The sequence below is a fragment of the Biomphalaria glabrata genome, chromosome 12 (genome assembly GCF_947242115.1).
Source record: "Biomphalaria glabrata chromosome 12, xgBioGlab47.1, whole genome shotgun sequence".
NCBI classification, from domain to species: Eukaryota; Metazoa; Mollusca; class Gastropoda; family Planorbidae; genus Biomphalaria; species Biomphalaria glabrata.
Window position 1 is genome coordinate 14,366,834 of NC_074722.1, and position 22,882 is coordinate 14,389,715.

Genomic DNA, 22,882 nt, shown 5'->3' on the forward strand with positions numbered 1-22,882 from the left:
TGTTTAAAATATTGTTCAAAGAAGCTGTACAAAACATTCAATGAACATTTCAAAGACTCTTCCAAAGAATCTGTTCAAGAACTATTCAGAGAATTCTTTAACAAAAATCGGTTAAAAGACTAATAAGAATACTCAAAGAATCATTAAAAGACATTTAGAATGCAGAAAGACAAATGAGAAAATAGGTTGATTAAATCAAGGTGAGGGCAAGCCTATCATTCTCAAATTAGTAGAGAACAACTTAAACATTGAACATGCTTGAACATGCTTTAAGTATGGATGCATTACAAGAATGTATTAGAAACAATATATTATAAATATATATTCTGTAATTGAGTTGTTTATTTTCTGCGTGTCAGAAGGTGTTCATAGTATATAACCAATGAGATGTGTTTGTTCTCGTTCACTGTAATCTTGTGTTGAATAAAGCCATGATATTGGTACTTAAGTAGAGTTATTTCATCAATATATATATATATATATATATCTTAATGATTGTTGCAATAGACACTTTGCCTGAACATAATTATCTTCTCTTTTGAAGTAACGTCTGTAATTTATAAGATAAGAAAACGTTAAATTAGAAGTAAATATCTTTGCTTGTAACCTCTTCTATATTGTTTCCAGGAAAACTGGCGGTCTACGACTGCGCCCATGACATGATCAGAAACGAGAATACGTGCATCCACAACCAAGACACAGAGATTTGTTTCTGTGCCCAGAATTATTGCAACGGCCCGGGAGACGTCAAGCGCTTTCTCGCCAGCGACAGACAGGTACTGCCGCCTTTCGCCCATGGTGCCCGCTCTAACGGCACCACCAGTGCGAGATCTACCACCGAGGGGTACAGCTCGGAGGATTACGACGACGAGCTGAACAGCTACGATGAACAGTTTGCTGGGAACGAAACTGAAAGTAGCAGCCACCGAACAACATCCGGTAAGAAATGGCAGCTAGTTCCGCACACTGGGAATACGGACGGCGGCACGTACTTCGACCTCATTGACCCCAAAGGAAAAGTCTATTCCAAACATATTAAAGAACAAGGTAGGAAAACTACTCAGGAAGAAGATCCGTTCTCGGATTACGACTATGTACCGAGAAAAAATATAAATCATATTATTCCAAAACAGAGTAGATCTAGATCTAGTGTCTCTACAGACACGGAAATGGAGTATATGACGTCAGAAAATCCTGTGAATATTAATAGACCTGTTGTAGGAAAGCTAAAAGACAGTTCAGTAAAGACAGACAATATGGCAAACTTTACAATGTTCTCTTTGTTGACTATTTTGTTGTGCCAGGCTGTTCTCAAGATATGAGCCAAAATATTTTTCATGTAGGCCATATTGTTTTCAATTGTTGATGCTGCTCCTCATTTTGGTACAGTTGGTTGATTTGAGGGATGTCGTATAATAATGAAACTCGGATTTGCTCCCTGGATTTTGAAGAATGTTTTAACGAAGCCATCGATGGTATTGTAAATACTGATCTACAATGAAACACCAGAATAACGCCATCCTCTTCTAGCCATGATGTAGGCGGTTGTATTGAATACATGTTTTGACCACATCATCCTAAATAATTATCAATAGTTCGTATAATGATCTATTGAGAATAAAAAAGAGCGGCAACTAATAAATGGATTAAAAACCTTTTTTTTTTTCTCGATGTTTTGAAAGAGACTTAGAAGGTAAAGAGAGTTTTATTGATCCTTATTGAAATTTCTTGTGATTACAAGGACTATTTTCTCAAATAAAAGCAGCCATAACAAAAAAAAAAACAAAACATGTACATAAATAGAACAGTCACGACATAAAGAGTTCATTGAGTGACTACACACAGACGTCTTGATCCTCTACAAGCTAGTGACTGGTACGAAGTGCTTTAGTTCAGACAGACCGATGGAAGGGGGTAAGGAAGGTTCCATGGGCCTGGAGTTCCACGAGTCTTCGACTCAATCCTTCACTCTGCTAAGAGACTTAGTAGTACTTATAATAATCATTACTGTAACAATATTTTTTAAGTATTTTAAAAATGTTTATGATAATTATTTAGACGATTTCTGAATGCACCAACCAAGATTTAAGGAAAAAATGAATTCATTAGCTTGCAGGCGTTGGAGCTCACATTATAGATTTCTTTATTTGCAACTGGATTTGCTTAGTCATGGCACTCATCCTTAATCTTCGGAATCGAATACATTGCCATTATTATTATTTGAAAAAGATAATCATGTTAATAATACGTGCTTAAGACTCAGGTTTTCATTCGAACTGATGAGAGCATTCTTTAAATTGATACTTGTGCGCTTTTTCCTTTATATTGTGTAAAAAAAAAAAAAAAAAAGAAATTAAGAAAGACAATCCAGAAATTCTTTTCATCCTCTATGATTTCCCTTGAAATGCAAAACAAATAAAAAAATTCAAATGAAATTTCATATTCTTTTTATAATATAATCACAGATATAGCAGCTGAAGATGAAGAAATATTAGCCTTAGTTTTTATTACTTTTTAGAATATAAGTTTATGAAACGCAAAAATTTTTGTTTATATAACAACCGATAGTCTACAATTTCACAGTGTGGCACGTATAAATAGTCTGCACATATTTTATTGTACCAATACAATATTTTAAATTAAGCTGGAATGCAGTATTAGCTACACTGGAATGTACTAGTGGACTGTGCTAACGACTACTTTGGAATGCACTAGTGGCCACATAGAAATGCAATAGTGGTTTTCTTTGGAATACAATAATGGCTACCTTGGCATGTACTTGTGATGACCTTACAGTGCGCTAGTAGCTACTAATAATATACAAGTGGCTACTTTGGAATGCATTAGTGGTTACCTTAGAGTTATACTTGTTTACAAAACTAAATGGGCACAACTTGACATGTAGGCCTAGGCCTATAGTGCCCACGTGTTAAAAGCTTCGAAGTCACTTTGATTACATTTACATTATAGTTTGAATTCATTAATGACAGGCTATTAAAAAAGATTTATTTTCTTTTTTTTATAATAATTAGTTTTATCGAAGCAATAAACAAGTGTATTGGTGTTGCTAATAAGTAGTGACGTAGCTAGGGATTTGGGGGCCTTGTGGGCTTGATCTCCTTAGGGGCCCCTGCATTTTGATATTTTGACTTGAGATAATGGCGTAATATTTAATGTAAAAAAAAAATTCTGACTCTCATTTGGTAGCCCCTCTCAAGTGAGGGCCCGGGGGATTTTCAAATTTGGACCCCTCTCTCCTCCCACCCTAGCAACGCTACTGCTAATATGTCAAAGCAATTTGTATACAAAATCATTTTAATGTTCGCTATTTGTTACTAAGTGAATATATCATCCCATAAGCCTATATGTAATCAAAGCAAAGGAAGTAAAAAGAAAATATCTGTATGTTCTAATGCAGTGTTTCCCAAACTGTGTTCCACGGACCCCTAGTGTTCCGCTATGTCTGAATAGGTGTTCCACAAATTACTGGAATAATCAACTAGTGGGCTACCACTTGAACTCATTAATCTTTCTAAAAATTAAATTAAACACAGTTTTCCGCTAAATATTCCGAATGTGCGAAGTGTTCAGTGAAGCAAAACGTTTCGGAATCACTGTTCTAATGTAAATATAGATCTAAGTAGTTTCAATAGTTGTAGAAAAAGAGAGGGAGAAAAGAGAGAGAGAGAGCGAGCGAGATAGAAGGGTGAAAGAAAAGAGAGAAAAAGAGAGAGAGAGAGAGAGCAAGATAGAGAGATGGATGTAAAGTAAGCTGTGTCAATCAGTTAATTTATTTTTAAAATATTTGTCTTTAGACGTTGAATCATTCTTAGTGTCATATCATATCATTTGTATGCTAGGTTGTACAATTCTATTTCGCTGCAGCAGATGTTGTATTGTTGGACCATGACGCATGGCAATGAGATGTCCATTGAATGTAGCAGAGGTTGTATTGTTGGACCGTGACGCATGACAATGAGATGTCCATTGAATGTAGCAGAGGTTGTATTGTTGGACCGTGACGCATGACAATGAGATGTCCATTGAATGTAACAGAGGTTGTATTGTTGGACCGTGACGCATGACAATGAGATGTCCATTGAATGTAGCAGAGGTTGTATTGTTGGACGCATGGCAATGAGATGTCCATTGAATGTAGCAGAGGTTGTATTGTTGGACCGTGACGCATGACAATGAGATGTCCATTGAATGTAGCAGAGGTTGTATTGTTGGACCGTGACGCATGACAATGAGATGTCCATTGAATGTAGCAGAGGTTGTATTGTTGGACCGTGACGCATGGCAATGAGATGTCCATTGAATGTAGCAGAGGTTGTCTTGTTGGACGCATGGCAATGAGATGTCCATTGAATGTAGCAGAGGTTGTATTGTTGGACGCATGGCAATGAGATGTCAATTGAATGTAGCAGAGGTTGTCTTGTTGGACGCATGGCTATGAGATGTCAATTGAATGTAGCAGAGGTTGTCTTGTTGGACGCATGACAATGAGATGTCCATTGAATGTAGCAGAGGTTGTATTGTTGGACCGTGACGCATGACAATGAGATGTCCATTGAATGTAGCAGAGGTTGTATTGTTGGACGCATGGCAATGAGATGTCCATTGAATGTAGCAGAGGTTGTCTTGTTGGACGCATGACAATGAGATGTCAATTGAATGTAGCAGAGGTTGTATTGTTGGACGCATGACAATTAGATGTCCATTGAATGTAGCAGAGGTTGTATTGTTGGACGCATGGCAAGGAGATGTCAATTGAATGTAGCAGAGGTTGTCTTGTTGGACGCATGACAATGAGATGTCAATTGAATGTAGCAGAGGTTGTATTGTTGGACGCATGGCAATGAGATGTCCATTGAATGTAGCAGAGGTTGTATTGTTGGACGCATGACAATGAGATGTCAATTGAATGTAGCAGAGGTTGTCTTGTTGGACGCATGACAATGAGATGTCAATTGAATGTAGCAGAGGTTGTCTTGTTGGACGCATGACAATGAGATGTCAATTGAATGTAGCAGAGGTTGTATTGTTGGACGCATGACAATGAGATGTCCATTAAATGTAGCAGTGGTTGTATTGTTGGACGCATGGCAATGAGATGTCCATTGAATGTAGCAGAGGTTGTATTGTTGGACGCATGACAATGAGATGTCAATTGAATGTAGCAGAGGTTGTATTGTTGGACGCATGGCAATGAGATGTCCATTGAATGTAGCAGAGGTTGTATTGTTGGACGCATGGCAAGGAGATGTCCATTGAATGTCACTTTTTTCTCTCTACTTTCGACATGACGGTGAGATGCAGATAGTGAATTTCATTATCACTTAGCTGTCATGGTGGTAGGGGCTAGAAGTTTCTATGTTGGCTCAGGAGTGAGGACATTAATGCAAGTTTTTATTATGTTTTTTTTTAGTAATATTAATTCTTGTCACCTAGGTATGATTAAGTATGATTAGGTACGATTTAGTGCGTGAATACAACGCTTGATAATTTCACTAGTATATATGTGATGTGATGCCTTCGTGGTGGTCCGGAAATGTACGCTACTAACAATTCCATGGTATTCGCGACAAAGGCCATGGATGATACTGTGATGTCAATCCTAAAAATTTTGATGTTGAAAAATGTCCATGTGAAGTGTATCAATATTCATCATGTTAAAGATTTTAATGTAGTTGTGTTATAATCAATGCGTCAGAATGCCAACGTTCAGTCGTGTGCATTTCCTGCTACATGTTTTGACCTACATATTTCGACAGCATTATTTTTTTGTTTCGTTATCTTCGGAAAGTATTGAAACTCCATCTGAAAGTGTAGTTTTGGAACCACCTGGCTCAATGTATGACACTCTGGGTTCTGTGAGCAAGCTTCGGAGCTAAAACAATTCCTGATTTATTAACGAAAGGATCAGTGTTGATTTCCTTTTACTATCGAGTGGGAATGCTAGTGTCAAATCAAAAGAGGGATTTCTTGGTGGTTGTTGTTTTTTTTTTTAAATCACGCTTCAAAGTTAAAAAGGAAAAAAGCCATATATGAATTGTAGGGACTACGTTTTTTCTTAAATAAAAATAATATAATTGTTACAGAACATGTACCTGTTTAATTGTTACTATTTAATATGTATATAATGTTTTAAACACTTATTTATTACTTGTATCTCTAATCATAACAAAAGTTTTATTTCTGGCTTTGTTTTTCTTGTAGACCTACTGTGACGTGACGTTGGTTTTGTTGTTTTTCTACTCTTTATTGTTGTGTATTTCATTTCTACTGAAGTTTATAGAGTAGAGTGAAGATTGTTTTGTTTCTTATACCAAATAAAATACATTTAAATAAGTACGTTTAGTTTTTTTTAAATACTTTTTTAGAACTCAAACTGTGTTATCAGATGTAGGCATTGTGTCCATATTTTGTAAGGGCTCGAAATTCACGACGCCTGCTAGATGAGACTGCTCTCTGGTTTCCAATATATAGTTCTCATAGTTGCTAAGTCAGTGGTTCTCAGAAAATGCATTGGTTATCAAAATTAATGACAGACCTGAAACATTGTATGAAGAAGACTGTTTTCACGGTAGCTGCAATTCATGCTATATAATAGCTGATGTGCTCCATGTTAGCCACAACTCTCAAATAATTCTATGCTTGATGAAAATGTGAATATGATTGAGTTGTGAGTGTAATGTGTGGGCAGTTTTTATAAAGTGTTGAATCAAAAAAGTATCAGTTTTTATAAAGTGTTGAATCAAAAAAGTATCAGTTTTTATAAAGTGTTGAATCAAAAAAGTATCAGTTTTTATAAAGTGTTGAATCAAAAAAGTATCGATACATAGGTAAAAGAGAAAAAACATGTACAGCATTAATTAGCTTTAAACATATGAAATTAAAATTACACTAGATTAATTCCTATCTGCCGAAAGTTTTACAAATACTTTCTCTCCTTGTGACCTATAAATAGGATAGGTCGTAAGACCAGTGACCTGTACTGTACTGGCAAGTTAGTCCAGTGGTACTTTGTGGTCCCAATTATATTATCTAGGCTAATAACTATAGCCTCTAGATGTATAAAACTACCGAGACAAACAAATAATAATTCTGAGATTTCAGTTGCAACAAAAAAAAAGGAGTTTATTTACAAACAAAAGGAAAAGATCATGAAAAATATAAATGGCAATAAAGGCTCACCAAAAGAAAATGACATAATGAAACAAAGCAAAGTAGCAAGACAGTTTCAGGTCAATATAATGAAAGGACCACCATCATAGAGGCACAATAATGTCTTATGCCGAAAAACCAAAAGATGGTTTACAATAATATCATACATGCATTAACAATGAAATGGCGTCATTCATGAGACATTTTATGTCAAAAACCAAAGCGAGGGTTTACATTAGTTTACAATAATATCATACATGCATTAACAATGAAATGACGTCATTCATGAGACACACTACTGTCTCGTATCTAAACAAAAGATGTCTTTCAAAAAAAAAACATACAGAAGAGGATAAGAGACTAAGTAGACCTTTACCATTTACATAAATCAATTTAGTACTAACAAATTGATAAAGTCTACTTAGCTCATTATTGAAATACTCTTCCCACAACAGTGGCACACTCCTCTTGAGTAACACAACAATAGTACAACACAAGTATTAGTTAAACAGTATATAGATTTAATTCAAAATACACTGGTCAGTTGAAAGACTCAAGAGAGAGTGGAAATTGTAAACAGTTGACAGGGACTTAATTTAAATCAAGTAATAAAGGGGGCTAACTCTAATAAACAAAATAAAGGTGGCCACTCTTATTGTCCCTCTTGTCACGCTCCTTCTGCATTCATGCTCATCTCATCGACCTGGTCGTAGGGGTGCTGTAACAGTTTGCGTAACAAAATCCCTCCGCTTTTCCAGGTAAGCAGCAGCTTTTCTTTGTACGACCCCTTCTTACCAAACATTTAATTTCATTTAAGTAAATATTTATTTGACCTTAAAAGATGGAGTCCAAAGATTAAGGAAGATTTCAATAGTTTTATTGGCTATACTAATCGAGCCGTGACTTAAATAGGCAAATAACAACAATATCTACAACAAGGCCAAACAGGTTATATTGTTAACATTTAATTTTTTCATGAAATTATTATTTATTTGTATAAACAACAGCTGCTTATGATCATCACATATAAGATTCATTCTACAACTCCATTGCTGCTTCTTGTACTCCTCTGTACACAACATTCAAATACTGCACTTTTAACTCTCTCAACAAAAGAAACAAAAAATATAATTAATAAAAAAACAACCAAACAACATAAGCAATTCAAATTTCAAGCTGTGACAAAATGGCTTTGCAGAAATCTGGCAAGTCTTTGGGCAATCTAGAGGTAATGAGATTTCCATCAATGACAACAGGACTATCCTCAAATAAACCTCTGTGGATAAGGGAAAAAAAAAAAGTTTACAATATTTTATGTGATTATAAAAAGTTTACTAAAAGTCTTTTTTTTTTTTTTTTTTTTTTTTTGGGGGGGGGGGGGGGGAGGGGAGGGGAGAACTGCCTCTTTTTGTAAGAAATATAATAATATCTCATTGATTTGTCATGCAAAATTTTTCTGGGTTTGAATAGCCATGTGAAATACTACCATCATCCTTAATCTTCGGAAGACATCGCCATTAATGGACCAGCTTCTCATTCACCATAGTTTTATTTTGTATAAAGTATTTTAGCATATGTTTAATAGTATAATAGCTACATCTTCTCCTGAAAGCTTACCATTGTTTTAAAAATTAACCTATGCATATTGTGTGCACATTGGATTAAACAGCTTTTTTAAAACAAAGATTTCAAAAGGTAGTTTGTGTTAATGAAAAGTTCTATGTGATTGAAACAGCCAGCCACCTTAACGGGTGAGTTTGTGTTGCAAAAGATGTTAAAGCGGATGACTGCCTGGTCATGCGGTATGCACTCTGAACTGTTGCTCGGTCATCTTAATGGTCCCGGTATCATACCCTCCCCCCCCCCCCCCCCCAATCGGACCAGGAGATATATTATCTTCAACTCTGAAGGAACATTCGAAACATATAAAACATTTAACAAAACATTTTACAGACAAAGCCACCTACTATCTGGATCAATAAAACAAATGAACATTTTCCAAGCGCTGTATGCCTTTTCATCCACCCATAACAAGCTAGAGGTCAATTCTTGTTGAAGTGTAATTCAAAGCCCCCCCCTTCCTTTTCCACTTTGAATAAAGCATATTCCACTATACTATCAAATCCAAAGCCTTTAAGTTATGGACAATGACATTTTTTTTTCATAACTGGAAGAGTTCAGGATAGAACATTGTCAAGGCTTCCTCTTTCAAGAGTTTGTTAGGTCTGTTTGGTATCAACAATATCAAGCCATACTCCATAGCATGCATATTGCTTGTCAGTCTGAGTCATATTACACCAATCAACACTTTGATATTGTAATCACATATGATTGTCAAGATTAATGGTACTCTTTATGTTAATTTTATTTTTAAATTTATGGAGCTCTTCAGCATCAAGAATGGGTGAACTAATAATTTATATGACCTTAACAAATAAATGGCATTGTTTCTGTTCACCTGGTCAAGTTTGGTGGGGGAAAAAAAAGGAACTATGCAAATATGACATGATCACAGAAGAAAACTAACCCAGCATTTTCCACATCATCTTTAATAGCACAGAAACAAGTGAGTTTTCTCCCTTTCAAAATCTTTGCAGAGCACAGCATCCAAGCACCATGACAGATGGTAGCCAGGATTTTACCTGTTGATAGTATAACCAGAACAATTAGTTAGATCTTTGGTGGCTAAAAAAAAAAAGCAGTTAAACAAAAAGGTGATTATGATAGACTTTCTTCACCCAATTCCAAAAGAGATTCTTAGTTAATTTCAACAGATTCAAGATTTGATAGTCTTACTTAACAACTGAAAGTGAACATTCAACTATCTCTCCCCCTTCTTTGTGGGTAAATAGAGGTCTTTGAAAAGACCAAGTGTAAGAATAACCCCACTACCAACCCTGCTAGCATTTTTAAAAAGGCTAATAACACTTCAGCCTAGGTGCTTTTTGATGTAGGTCTAGATTGCACTTTTCCAGACAGAGTTTAGTGCTCTCCTTTATCTGAGGCAACACATCCAGAAGGTTTTTGGAACTGAGAGTGTGATACAGTCAAGGAGCTTGGATGTGACAATTCTTCACCATTTGTCCAGGACACAGCCCACTTCCTTTTCCAGATGAAATACATAAGAGCTCTTTGGATTGATATTATAGTTTCAAATAGCCATGACTCATGACCAAAAACTTCCTTAATATGTAAAGATTATTTAAAAACCTATAGAAAACCCACCCACTAGCATACACATAAAGCTACCATAATATTACATTATTGGAGTTTTCAACTGCATCAGAATAAATTTCATTTAGCATAGACTTCCCTATGAAACACTTATCCCCCATCTCAAAAATAAAAGGGGGAAAAAATTAATTAAAAAAAAAAAACCCACAAGAAACAAACAAAATTGATGGACTTCTTACATGAGAAATTTCATTTCAACATGGGAATCCAAAGCTTTACCAAACAATCATAACAAGTTCACTTATTATTATTCAAATGTTTTATAACTTTAGAAAAAAATGTTCATGATGAATGTCTTTTTTAAATGTTCTAACTAAAAGTAAATATATATTTGACTAATTTGAATCAAGGGACAGCTTATATAGTGATTGTCTCTATCTGGGAGGAGTGAGAAGACTTTGTGTCAACATTTTCAGAGTACTCCCAAGATACAAATCAAGTGGTCAGTAAAGGAGTGAAGTACATAAATAGTATAACTTCAAATGCTCAGTAGGAGGACCAAAAATGTATGACACACAAGAAAGAGGAACTGGGGAAGTGTGATGACAGATTCTAAGAACTCAGAGAATAGTAGAATAGCTCGATTACCTTGACTGTCCATATCTTTAACTAACTGTAAGAATCGCTGATCTCTCCTCCAGTAGTCAGGGGCCCAGCCACCAGGTATAATCAAGGCACACAAGTCCTGAACAAAGGAATAGCTTCATCTTAACTTGCTTCATACATCAATTATGTGAACTTAGAAAAACAAGTTGTTGTTTTTTCGAACTGCCTTTAAAGGTCATTTGTATAAATTGTATATTTTCCTCATTTATGAACAGTCCAATTAACAGAAAAAATTTACGTTTCAAATATAGCCCAATCTTAATTATTTATTAAGAATTTGACCTCAGAAGTCTTAATTGGTAGATAAATGTTTTGCCCATTTTAAGAATTACATCCCATTATATTTATTATGTAAATTGCTATTAGAAAATTTAATACATTTTTTTATGAAAGCTAGATGGTTTCTTTATTAATAAATTCTTTTACACTATTGTTGTTAACAATAAAAAGTTATTGGCTGTGTTGGTCATAGACGAATGAATTGTACAGTTTCCAAGACATTACAGCTTTAGAAACTATAAGTAGTTCTTCTTTTCTTGGGGCATATTTCTCCTATAGGAAACTAGGCAGCTGGACTGAGAACTAATGAGATGTACTAGTGATGTACAGTTTGTTTAGTACTGAATAAAGAGGAATTGAGTACATTTATTACCAGTAAGACTAGCAACTTTTCAAATTCATTCACACATTTAAATTTTAAGCTGATTGGGGTAACTGATCCATCTAAAAAAATGACCTAATTACCTGGGCAGAAATATTGTCTACTGACACTTCTGAAGTTGCAGGGTAGCCATGTTTCCCATTGTACTGCTTCCCAGCTACAGGCCCAATAAGAACTGTTTCAAATCCTGCTTCTTTCATTCGATAGTAGGGATAAATAAGCTGCAATTGAATTGTATTCAAACTTATTGTAAAAAAACTTTGTCAACAATTAGTAAATGCTTTTATTGTTCTAGTCATAGTGTAAGAGAGTAGATTATATGAAATGAAGGTATTGTTGTCACATATTTTGAACAAAATGAGGTTTACAAGTTCCTTACTTGTTTGTAAAATGTTTTACATGTTTTGAATGTTCCTTCTGAGTTGAAGATAATCTACATCCTAGCCCAGAACCTCCCACAGGACGATGGGGAATGGCATCAGGTAGGGTATACATCTGGGACCATCTAGACAACAAAATGATGTTCCAGTGTGCATATTGCATGACCAAGCAACCATTGAAAGCTGTTTGTAAATTTTGATTTTGGATCTTTTAAACCCCCCTGAGTCTACCAGCTTTCTAATGTTTTCATACAAGTTTGTTGTTCGTTCCTTGGCAGTTAGTCATGCCACATGTTGTTTATAGTATAGTTAAAGGTGAACTTTATATTATCTGCCCCATCAGGCATGGACCACTATAGAATTTGTAAAAGTGATATTAGCTTTCTGATTGGGACCGGATCCATTTTGGATTAAAGAATATTTCAGATTAAGCCAAATTATAACTAACATAAACATAATTAAGAAATACAATGTGTAATTATATAAACTGGTACAGGATATAGTGACAAGCACAGTTAATTTTATTTAATCTCTCTGAAACTAACCAATTCTGTGTATGAAGTGTGTGACCAGAGAGCCAAATGTTTCTTATACAGTAGTTAAAGTAGTTTTCTATATTATTGTATCAGATTTTTAAAATAAAAGATTTTTTTCTTCCCCCCACCGCCACAAATATACATATATATTATATATATGTATGTGTGTGTGCATAATTAATTTTTATTACATTCTGTCCCTTCATGCTTACAGAAGTCGTTTATTGTTGTACCGTAGGTTCTTCCTGGAGTTAGTAAAAAATAATAGCACTAGTTCTGCACTAATTCCATTATTTAAAACAAAAAAAAAAGCATATTCTGAGGTATCTACAGTGCATTATACTACTATTAACAAATTTTAGTTCAAAAACCTAATCTGCTTTTCTTACTTACTTAGGACTTAGATCCTTCCGCACCGTTCTGCTCATTGGGCGGAAGCTGTCTTCACAAAAATCTGTCCCTGGCAATGTCTGAAGCTTCTTTCCACCTTGTGTCCACTGCTCTGAGGTCTTCCATGAAAGTGTGGCGCCAAGTTATACGAGGTTGTCCCTATTTGCACTTTCCTCATAATGACCTCCATGTCATCGCAACTCTTGGTATGCGTAATTCATTTTATCGGAGAACATGTTCTGCGCATCTCATGCGACACTCTGTCACAACCTCACTAAGTGGTCCACTCCCAGTTCAGTATAGGATTTCATCGATTGAGACCCGCTCTGTATAACTGACTCCTAAAATCCGACTTAGCCATCTTTGTTGAGCCACATTTAGTCTTTTTTCGATTTCAACAGAGATGACTTCCATGCTATTCACTGCACTTTATTAATGGAGCCCAGCGACTGGTAGAAATATGTAACCTCTCTTGGCTAGACTCTTGGAATTCGGTGACTGTAGTTTGCTTTAGATTTTATATAGAAAAGGGAAGTTTTATCGTCAAAACCATCTGTTGGGGGGTTTTAAACTAAAAAATCTCTGGAGTTTTTTCTTAAACTCAAAACCCCCTTAGCTACGCTCATAGAATTTGGTGACTTTAGTTTGCTTTAGAATAAAGCTGTGGTTGCTGCAGATTTAGGGGTTTCCTTTTCGCTTGTATAGATGGACAATTGTGGCATCTTGTGGTATTGACTTTTCTTCCCACATAATTAAGAACAGCTCAAGAAGTCTTTCAATTAGGGCTAATCCTCCTTTTTTGTAGACCTCTGCTGGAATGGAGTCAGCTTCTGGGGCTTTTCCACTTGCTAGCTGTTGAATGGCAATATTGGTTTCCTTTAGCATAGGAGGATCATCCATTTTCTTATTTATTGGTACTTGCTGAAGCCTGTCTATGGCCGCTTCTATTATGATGGAAGGTGTATTGAGAACCTTTTCAAATTGCTATGTACTTAGTTTAAGTTAGTTTAGTACTATCTCGACTCTACTTCTACTGATTTGTCTTTATAGTTAGATCTTGATCTATAGTATTTAGACCTAGATTATCTATAATCTAGATCTATTCTAGTCTCTAGAATCTAGATATATAGAAGACTCAAAAGTAAGGTAGCAATTATACATAAAACACTGAACCATAATCTTCAAATACAAAAACACAATCTAATAAAATACTCAGAAAGACACAAAGATAGGCACATTCCTTGTGCCATATGCTAGGACAAATTTGTACAAATGCTCCTCCTTCAGTGCTATTAGAGCATGGAATGGGCTGCCTGAGCTGGCCAGGAAACAGTGACAGTAGAATTTAGGTCATTGGTTAATATGCATGACTAAATGCATATGACGTGTAGGCGTAGAATGTAATCATCTACTTTTTTGAAGTAATGTCTGTATTATAAATATTTATAATTATATTATAGTCTACTATTATAGGGGTAGATCTATATATAGACTCTATACTCTAGATATTATATATATATATATATAAATATAAGTTATAAGAAAAGAAGATAGATCTAGACTAGACAGATATAGCCTATGCCTATACTATAGGTTTACTTTAGATCTTTTTAAAAAAAAATCCATATTAATATGTATGAATGACTAATAAGTCACTAGATCTATATGAGTATGAGATATAGAGTCAGAGCCTAGATCTAGATGATATACCATCATATGATATGGACATGATGATGATCATAAAGTTATAAAGATGATGATGGCATTGATTATGATTGAATCATTGTCGTCATTGATCATTTTGATGGCTGCTAACAGAACACTGTCATGATTAATTGATTGTCATTATCAATATAATCATAATAATAATATTTTAATTATAACTAACTATCCGAATCTATCGCGAGTGTACGAGTCGAATACGAGTAAATCTAGTACCTCAGCATCCTCAAAGTTGAATTCTACTAAAATACCAATTTTACGGTTGGACATCCTTATTGATGGCTTATTGACCTTATCAACAAATCTAATACTAAGCTAGATATAGGCGTCTGTTAAAGTCTAAGAATTCGGGTCAACTACCTTGAGAGTAGCTTCCCTTCCTTTTTCCTGTTTATGAATGTTATCCCTGGAGATTGCCTTGGTAGGCCTATATCATGGTTATATAGGGCGCCATGAACGGAATATCCAATACAGTTTGGGATCAGAAACGCCGCAGGCTCTGCCAGGCTGTAGCAGAGTGTGCAGCAATCTGCCTAAGGGTCACCAGCTCCTGATTTTTCCTCAGGGTTTTCTCCCGAAGCCTTTCCCGTTTTTGGGTATAGCCGTAAGGCAACGGAGGTTTCGATTCAGAGTTTTCCTTCTCCTAGATGGGTAGCCAACCAATAAAAGCTAACGTGCCCCTCCTGCCAGAAACATATTGGTTTATGCACCAGTTGCTGGCCTTTGCCCCTTCTCCTGTTGGTGATAACGCAGTTCCGTGGGCTCAGTATCTGAACCACACGTGAAGGCCAGGAATTGGACTGGTTGTCAGAGGCTATTTGAGACGCTTGCCATTGGAAGCATTTTATAGGTAAGCTTAGAACCATTACCACTTCCGGCGTTAATGGAGGTCTACAAGGCATGCGTTCTTAGCACGCTCTGTACGGCAGAGAGTCGTGGACTACCTACACAAAGCAAGAGAGAAAACTAAACTCATTCCACATGCGCTGCCTTCGAAGGATCTTCAAAATAACATGGAAAGAAAGAGTGTAATACTGAGATCCTCGCGAGAACGGGCTTTCCCAGCATCTTTACAGTCCCCAGGCAACGCCGCCTGCGCTGGCTCGGACATGTTCGCCGGATGGAGGACAATCGCATCCCGAAAATCATTATGTATGAGCAACTTGCGTCTGGCTAAAGAAAAGCTGGTCATCCGTTACATTGATGTGATAAAAAGGGATTTAAAATCTGAACATTGATACTGACCATGGGCGTAGCCAGGGGGGGGGGTTCTTGGGGTTCAAACCCCCCCTGAAATGAAATCCCCCCCCCCGCAGGGGGGGGGGACGGAATTAAGTGACTGATTTTTGCTTTCATTTTGTTTATTTTAGGTGAGATTTTAATACTAAATCATCACTTACCACAGCACAGCCGAGGCAGTTTTGAGTTAAAAAACCCTCTACCAGCGGGTTTTGAGTTTAAATCCCCCTACCATGGGGTTTTGAGATTTTAAAAACCCCTATCAGGGGGTTTTGAGATTTTAAAAACCCCTATCAGGGGGTTTTGAGATACAAATCCCTCTACCAGGGGGCTTTGAGTTTAAAACCCCCTACAGGGGGTTTTGAATTTTAAACCCCCTACCAGAGGTTTTTGCAGTTAAATCCCCCTCTTCTATAAAACAAAAAAAAAATCCAAACAACAATCCCAAATTCCAACAGCACAGTTGAGAAAGATTTTGATTTTAAAACCCCATCCAAAATTTACGATAACCCCATCTTCAATATCAAAAAAGCAAATTACACACTCAAAATTCTATGAGCGAAGCCAAAGGGGTTTTGAGTTTAACCCCCCTCCCCCTTCCAGTTGGGGTTTGAAGCTAAAAAGTACCTCTTCAATAAAAAAAAAAAGCAAATTACACACTATAAAATCTATGAGCGTAGCCAAAGGGGTTTTGAGTTTAAATCCCCCTCCTCCAGATGGCTTTTTCTTTAAAGTTTAAAACCCCTCCAGATGGTTTTGAGTTTAAAATTCCCCTACAGAGCGTTTAGAGTTGAAAACCTCTCTCTTCAATATTATTTTAAAGCAAACTACAGTCACCAAATTCTATGATCGTAGCTAAATGGGGTTTTAAATTAAAAACAAAACAAACAAAAAACCCAGAGATTTTTTAGTTTAAAACCCCTCAACAGATGATTTGACGAAAAAACTTTCCTTTTCGATATAAAATCTAAAGCGAAATACAGGCATGTAATTCCAAGAGCGTAATCAAGAGATGTTACAAATTTCTACCAGTGGCTTGGGCTCCATTAATTAAGTGTGAATAGTCTTCTGCCGAAATTGAAAATCATTAAATGTGTCTCAACAAAGATGGCTAAGACAGATTTTAGGAATCAGTCATAGAGATCGGGTCTAAATCAAAGAAATCATATGCCGAACTGGGAGTCGAATCCTTAGTAAGGTTGTGACAGAGCGTCGCATGAGGTTTTGCGGGACATGTTTTCCGACAAAATGAATTACGCAAAATAAGAGTTGCGGAAACAGCTTGCCGGAAAATGCGCCGAAAGGCGCGAGAGGGTCTCAGTAAGAATAGCACATTAGGTTTGTGAAATAAAACTTTTTAATAGCAAGATAATGCACTGTAGATACCTCAGAATATGCATTTTGTTGGCTTTCAATACCAGAAATAGTGCTCGGCGGCGGGGCTTCGCCCCGCGCTGGGGGAGCACTGCGAACTCCCCCAGACCCCCTTGCTAGCAAGGGCGGGGAGTCTACAATAAACAATAAACGTCTTCCGAAAGGGTCAGAATGTAATAAAGATTAATTATGTACACACACACACACACATATATATATATATATATATATATAATTTTTTTTCGTGGGGGGGGGGGGGGGGAGGTCGGGGGGGGGGGGGGAATCCCCCCCAAAACCCTCCCCGAAAAAAAATCCTGGCTACGCCCATGATACTGACCATTGGGAAGACATAGCCTTAGACCGCACTAGTTGGAGAGAGACGGTGAACAAGAATTAAGCTATGGACAGTGAGAAAACATGGGCCTCAGCTCTTGAAGAAAAACGTGCCACATGGAAAATGGCCAGATCCTCTACCATCAAAGCGAAAGCCACCTTGACCTGTCTCTCCTAAATAGGGCTCCACAGCCATATGAAAACGTGTTCAAGATGAACCATAGTCATTCTACGTCTGAAGGAGGCCATTATACATGTATATAGGGCGTCAATATCCCGTGCGAGCCCTGGTGGAGCATAAAGTGATAAGGGCGAGAAGGAACTCGATTAGGATGGGGTTTATTTTGCCATCTACCCCTTCCATTTTATTTTCTTACTTATAACTTGGACCGGTCTTTAAATTCGATAATCTCTTTTCTCCCCCCGTCCCCCCCCCCCCAAAAAAAAAACTCTCCGCCATAACAAACTATTCTTCTGCTTTTCAGTTCTTATTTCGAAATATTTAACACATAATGATAATGAAACTAAAGCTAACATACTAAATAAATACTTTGCATCAGCTTTCTCAGCCCCAGGAGCAGTGCGTAGCCAGGATTTTTTCAGTGGGGGGATCCCCCCCCCCAATATATATATATATATATATATATATGTATGCATGTATGTAGGCCTATGTATGTCACTGGCAGATCCAGGGGGGGCGGTAGGGGCGATCGCCCCCCCCCCCACTCGGCCGACCCCGGGGGGGGGGGCGGACGAATTTTAGTATAGAATTCACACAATTTGTATACGAATTCATTACTTATGTTAATATTATATACTAATTATTTATATTTCAACCTATTTTTAGATTATTTCGCCCCCCCCCTCTAGTATGCTGGCCGATTTGGTGGGGTCGGGAGGGGGCGATGGTATCAATACCGCCCCCGCCATAAACTTTCGAGTGGGGGGGGGGCGGTCCAATTTCTTTGTAGAAATCACAGCTTGCTAACATAATCAATTGTATATCTATGTGATTAAAACTTGTTATTGATATTTTAACCGATCTTTGTATTATGTCGTTCCCTGTTTGCCAATTTATCTCTACTGCCCTTCCCACCTAAACCTTTTGAGGGGGGGGGGCGGTCCTACTTTAATGGAGAAATCATAGTTTGTGAACAAAATTAGTTGAATTAATATATAGATTTATATTATGTCGCTCGCCTTCTTGTATCTTGGCCGTTTCGGTGAGGTTTGGGAGGGGAAAATTGCATGTACTGCCCTTCCCACTCTAGCCCTCTGAGTGGGGGGGCGGTCCTATTTTTATGGAGAATCATAGTTTGTGAACAAAATTAGTTGAATATCTATATAATATAAACTATATATTGATATGTGAACTCATTGTATATTATGTCGTACCACACTCTAATCTCAAATTTTATCATTAGTAAAATTTAAATGAAAAAGGGTTGTACCAGGTGGGAGGGGCGATTCATGCAATCGCCTTTCCCCCATCGGACAAACCAATACTTTTTCTTTTTGTATTACAGTTAGGAAATTACAAAACAAAAACATCTGTCACTAATATAATTTATATATACTATAAATTAAATTCTTATATCGAGTCGCCCCACCCCTATTCTTTAATGCCAAATGCAATCTTTAGCAGAAACTATTAAAGGAGCGAGGATTAATCATTTTCACTCTACCGCTCCTCCCATTTCCAGACAGAGTTTGTGTAATTTCACATGAATTTATCATAACTATTTTAAGAAAGACTTTGCATTCAAAAAAATTAGAATTCAAACGAAATTTTTCAGTATAAGAGTCACGATTGAGATGAGTTCTAAACTCAAATGAATGAGATGAGTTCTAAACCCAAATCATTTTTTCATAGTCGCCTTTTTCTAACCTTTACTCAATCTGATATTTTTCTAGTTAAATAAATTTGGGACTATAACTCACAATTTATACTATGATTTTATTGAATATGATTTATCGAATAATTTTTTTTCGGCGGAGATCCTCAAAGCCAAAATCTAAATATGTGGGGTATCTTATCTTTTCAAGGAACAAATCGGATTTTTTTGCAATGTATTAAGGGCCTATAAATTCATATTAGAATATTTTTCAAGTACAACATTATTCAAAAGGTCCTTTTTTAATAGTATGAATAATGAGTTTTAGGTCAGGAGAGTACGTTTCTTCTGTGAAGTATGCAACAAAACGCTTTTGGCGGCGGGGCTTCGCCCCGAACTCCATTGATGAATAATGAGTTGTAGATGTCAGGAGAATGCGTTACTGCAATGAATAATGCAAGAAAACACTTTTGGCGTCGGGGCTTCGCCCCGAACTCCATTGATAAATAATGAGCTGTAAATGTCAGGAGAATACTTTTCTGCAGTGAAAAAAGCAAGAAAACGCTTTTGGCGTCGGGGCTTCGCCCTGAACTCCATTGATAAATAATGAGTTCTAGATATCAGGAGAATGCGTTTCTACAGTGAAGAATGCAAGAAAACGCTTTTGGCGGCGGGGCTTCGCCCCGAACTCCATTGATGAATAATGAGTTGTAAATGTCAGGAGAGGGGCGCCAAAATGGGTATTACCAGTGGCGTCACTAGGCAGGTGCGGGGTGTGTGGTCCGCACCGGGTGACACCCATAAGGGGGTGACACCCAAGTGAAAAAAAACAACTTTTCAAAAGCAGACTTTAAATCTGGCACATATTGCGAACTTATTTACGCAAGTAGAATCTCCTCTCTCTTTTTTCTGTTATCTGATTCTCTCTCTCAATATGTTTCTATAAATAATTTTGGTTCCATCAAATTAACCAAAACGTTACACCATACTAATTTTACTAGCAAAACATTACACCATACTTTCAGCGGCATGGATCGGAAAACTTCTTTGATGTATGGAACTGTGTCATCGGGGCTATTGTGATTGTTGTAAGCTCTTGTCGCATTGTGCGATGGTGTAGAAGTTTGCTGTCATTTTTTTTATTCCCCCTGTATTAAAAAAAAAATCCGCCTATCGTGTTAACGAGAAAGAGGGACAAGTGCGGTAGGTTAATAAAACATTGATGTGTTGTAGAGTAAAATAAGGGGTGACAATTGGATACTCTTGAAATAATATATAAAAATGAACTCACATGGCACAGTTGCCAATAACAAATTATTTACAGATAAATCCGGGTAAATTTTTGTATTAATTAAAGGAAAAGTAAGTTTTTTTGTTGTTTATTTTGGATAATGTAGAACTATAAATACTAAGTTTTAAGCATGCAGATAAAATTAATTATCAATTAGAATGTATTTAACGTTTGCAACTTCAATCATTGTAATGTAGAATATTTGTAAATATGTATTGAGCAGCTAATGAAAGAAAGTATATTTGAGGATTATGATAACAAATATCAAATAAGAGTTATCACATTACAATGTATATTGAAATTGTCATTTTAAAACACTTTAAATTAACTAGTAAATACAGAATTAGATCTGGGTATTACACGCTCTATATAGGGGAGAGCACCCATGAATAGGCTATCAGTCTCGTAAATGTTTTGCTAGATTTGTACGGTAAAATATGTCAAATTCCCTATGCATTTTAAAGTAAGCGATAATAGGCAGCGATTACGCTGCAGATTAAAGCAGACGCGTTTTTGGAAGTGTAACTAATTGGAATATTTCACATTTATTTAATTTAATATTGTTTAAAGGTGAACTCTTAATGACAATGATTTGTTTATATTATTCAGGCCATTATTCATAAATATTTGACAAATTTAACCATGTCAAGCAAGAAATTAAGCGGAGCTCAACAAAACAAAAGAAAACGAGAACAAGAAGCGGATGCTAAAATATCTGGCTTATTCATGCAGCGTTTTTTAGAAACTGGGACAAACAGAAGTTGACGACAAAGAAGAATCTGATATTGATAATGTTGGACAAGAGGCAGTAAATGATCCACCAAGTTGCTATCAACTGGATGACTCTCTGATGACCTCTGCGATACAATTGCAGCCGTCAAATTCATCTACTCAAACTGCTGAAGCCACTAGTGATAGTAAACAGAGTATGCTCCTTGATTCACATGATTTTGGTTACATTGATTTTGATTCCATTACGTGCTTATCAAACGTAGCAGACAATCTTCGTATGGAGTTGATTTCTCGTGGGCCAGAAGTATTTCAGAACAAGGATGCTAATTTTGCAGTAAGTGCAGGCCGTTCAATGACTTTAACATGGTTAAAACGTAGAAAACCTGTATGAAGATGGTACTCAATTAGTGAGACTCAGAATGATGCATACATTTTGCTTCAAAATGTGATGAATTTCAATTTCATCACTCTACTTGATTTCTGGCATGCAGTTTTGTCAAAAATTGACCGGATTCAAAAACGACTGCAAGATCCATCAATGAATTTCCATGACGCAGCACTGGATTTAGAAGGACAGCAGCAACGGCTAAGTAGCATTCGAGAAGATGTTTGCATCACTGCAGTCAATGCAGCTAAAGTTCTGTGTGAAAAATTGGGAATTAGGATAGAAGGAAGAATTAAACGTCGAAAACAGATGCCTGGTGAAAATGCTGGTGATGCAGGACTCGCTGCGGTTGAAGAAATAACTCGCATTATGAAATCAGTTATTGATAGACTAATCCAGGAGATGACAACACGATTTGGTCGTCTGAAGACGTTAGATGAAAAGTTTGGATTTCTATTCAACATCAGCAAATTGTTTGCTAACGATACCTCTAATGATATTCAACAGCACTGTGCTACGCTGGCTGACTTTTATAAAACTGATATCGATGGAACTGAACTGTTCATAGAAATCAGTGACTGCAGTATGTTGCTGAAAACCCGGCCAGATGCTACCCCAAGCAGCCCGTTAGAATTACTTTCATTTATTATTTCATATGGCAATGACATATTTCCAAACTTGCGAATTGCTTTGCAAATTATGCTGACAATCTCTGTGTCAGTTGCTAGCTGTGAGCGTTCTTTTAGTAAACTAAAAATCATTTTAACTTATTTGAGAGCTTCAATGGGTCAGGAGCGTCTGTCAGACTTGGCATTGCTAAGCATAGAAAAGGAGCTGGTCGAAACAATTAATTTTGATGATGTCATTGACAACTTTGCTAGTGCAAGATCACGAAAAGTAGTTCTATAAGAAATGGCTAATGTTGCTTCAGATTGTTCATTAACTTTGTTTACAATAAAAAAAAAATTAATTTATTGATTGGTGATTGTTTTAA

The 22,882-nt window shown here is 36.5% G+C and overlaps 3 protein-coding genes across 7 annotated transcripts in view; 2 read left to right on the forward strand and 1 right to left on the reverse strand.

Moving 5' to 3' along the window:
• The window catches only part of LOC129922008 (uncharacterized), an 85,689-nt gene extending 79,332 nt beyond the window's left edge, over positions 1–6,357 (forward strand). For 4 of the 5 annotated variants that reach the window (XM_056005839.1, XM_056005840.1, XM_056005841.1 and 1 more), the window contains exon 5: positions 628–6,357. In XM_056005839.1, the coding sequence (XP_055861814.1) occupies positions 628–1,322 (695 nt within the window). In that variant the 3' untranslated portion in view covers positions 1,323–6,357. The remainder of the gene's footprint in view (positions 1–627) is intronic. The other variant, XR_008773945.1, reaches the window with a different exon arrangement.
• A 765-nt stretch (positions 6,358–7,122) lies between these two features.
• On the reverse strand, positions 7,123–15,070 carry LOC106066299 (protein/nucleic acid deglycase 2-like). Its single transcript, XM_056005846.1, has 5 exons — positions 14,916–15,070; positions 11,755–11,892; positions 10,993–11,089; positions 9,698–9,812; positions 7,123–8,446 (listed from the first exon to the last, which is right to left on the reverse strand). The coding sequence occupies exons 1-5, from the start codon at positions 14,967–14,969 to the stop codon at positions 8,335–8,337; spliced, it is 516 nt and encodes a 171-aa protein (XP_055861821.1). The 5' UTR covers positions 14,970–15,070; the 3' UTR covers positions 7,123–8,334.
• Positions 15,071–22,041: 6,971 nt separating this feature from the next.
• On the forward strand, positions 22,042–22,797 carry LOC129922128 (zinc finger MYM-type protein 1-like). The gene has a single exon (XM_056006781.1). The coding sequence runs from the start codon at positions 22,042–22,044 to the stop codon at positions 22,795–22,797; it is 756 nt and encodes a 251-aa protein (XP_055862756.1).
• Positions 22,798–22,882: the final 85 nt, after the last annotated feature.

Bases quoted from the DNA above. Each gene is read 5' to 3' on its own strand.
- LOC106066299 (XM_056005846.1), bottom strand. From the start codon at position 14,969: ATGTCCAACCGTAAAATTGGTATTTTAGTAGAATTCAACTTTGAGGAT. The intron at 11,090-11,754 runs GTAATTAGGTCA...TCCTTTGTTCAG, and splicing joins TAGACAATATTTCTGCCCAG to GACTTGTGTGCCTTGATTAT. The intron at 9,813-10,992 runs GTAATCGAGCTA...TACTATCAACAG, and splicing joins TAAAGATATGGACAGTCAAG to GTAAAATCCTGGCTACCATC.
- LOC129922128 (XM_056006781.1), top strand. From the start codon at position 22,042: ATGAATTTCCATGACGCAGCACTGGATTTAGAAGGACAGCAGCAACGG.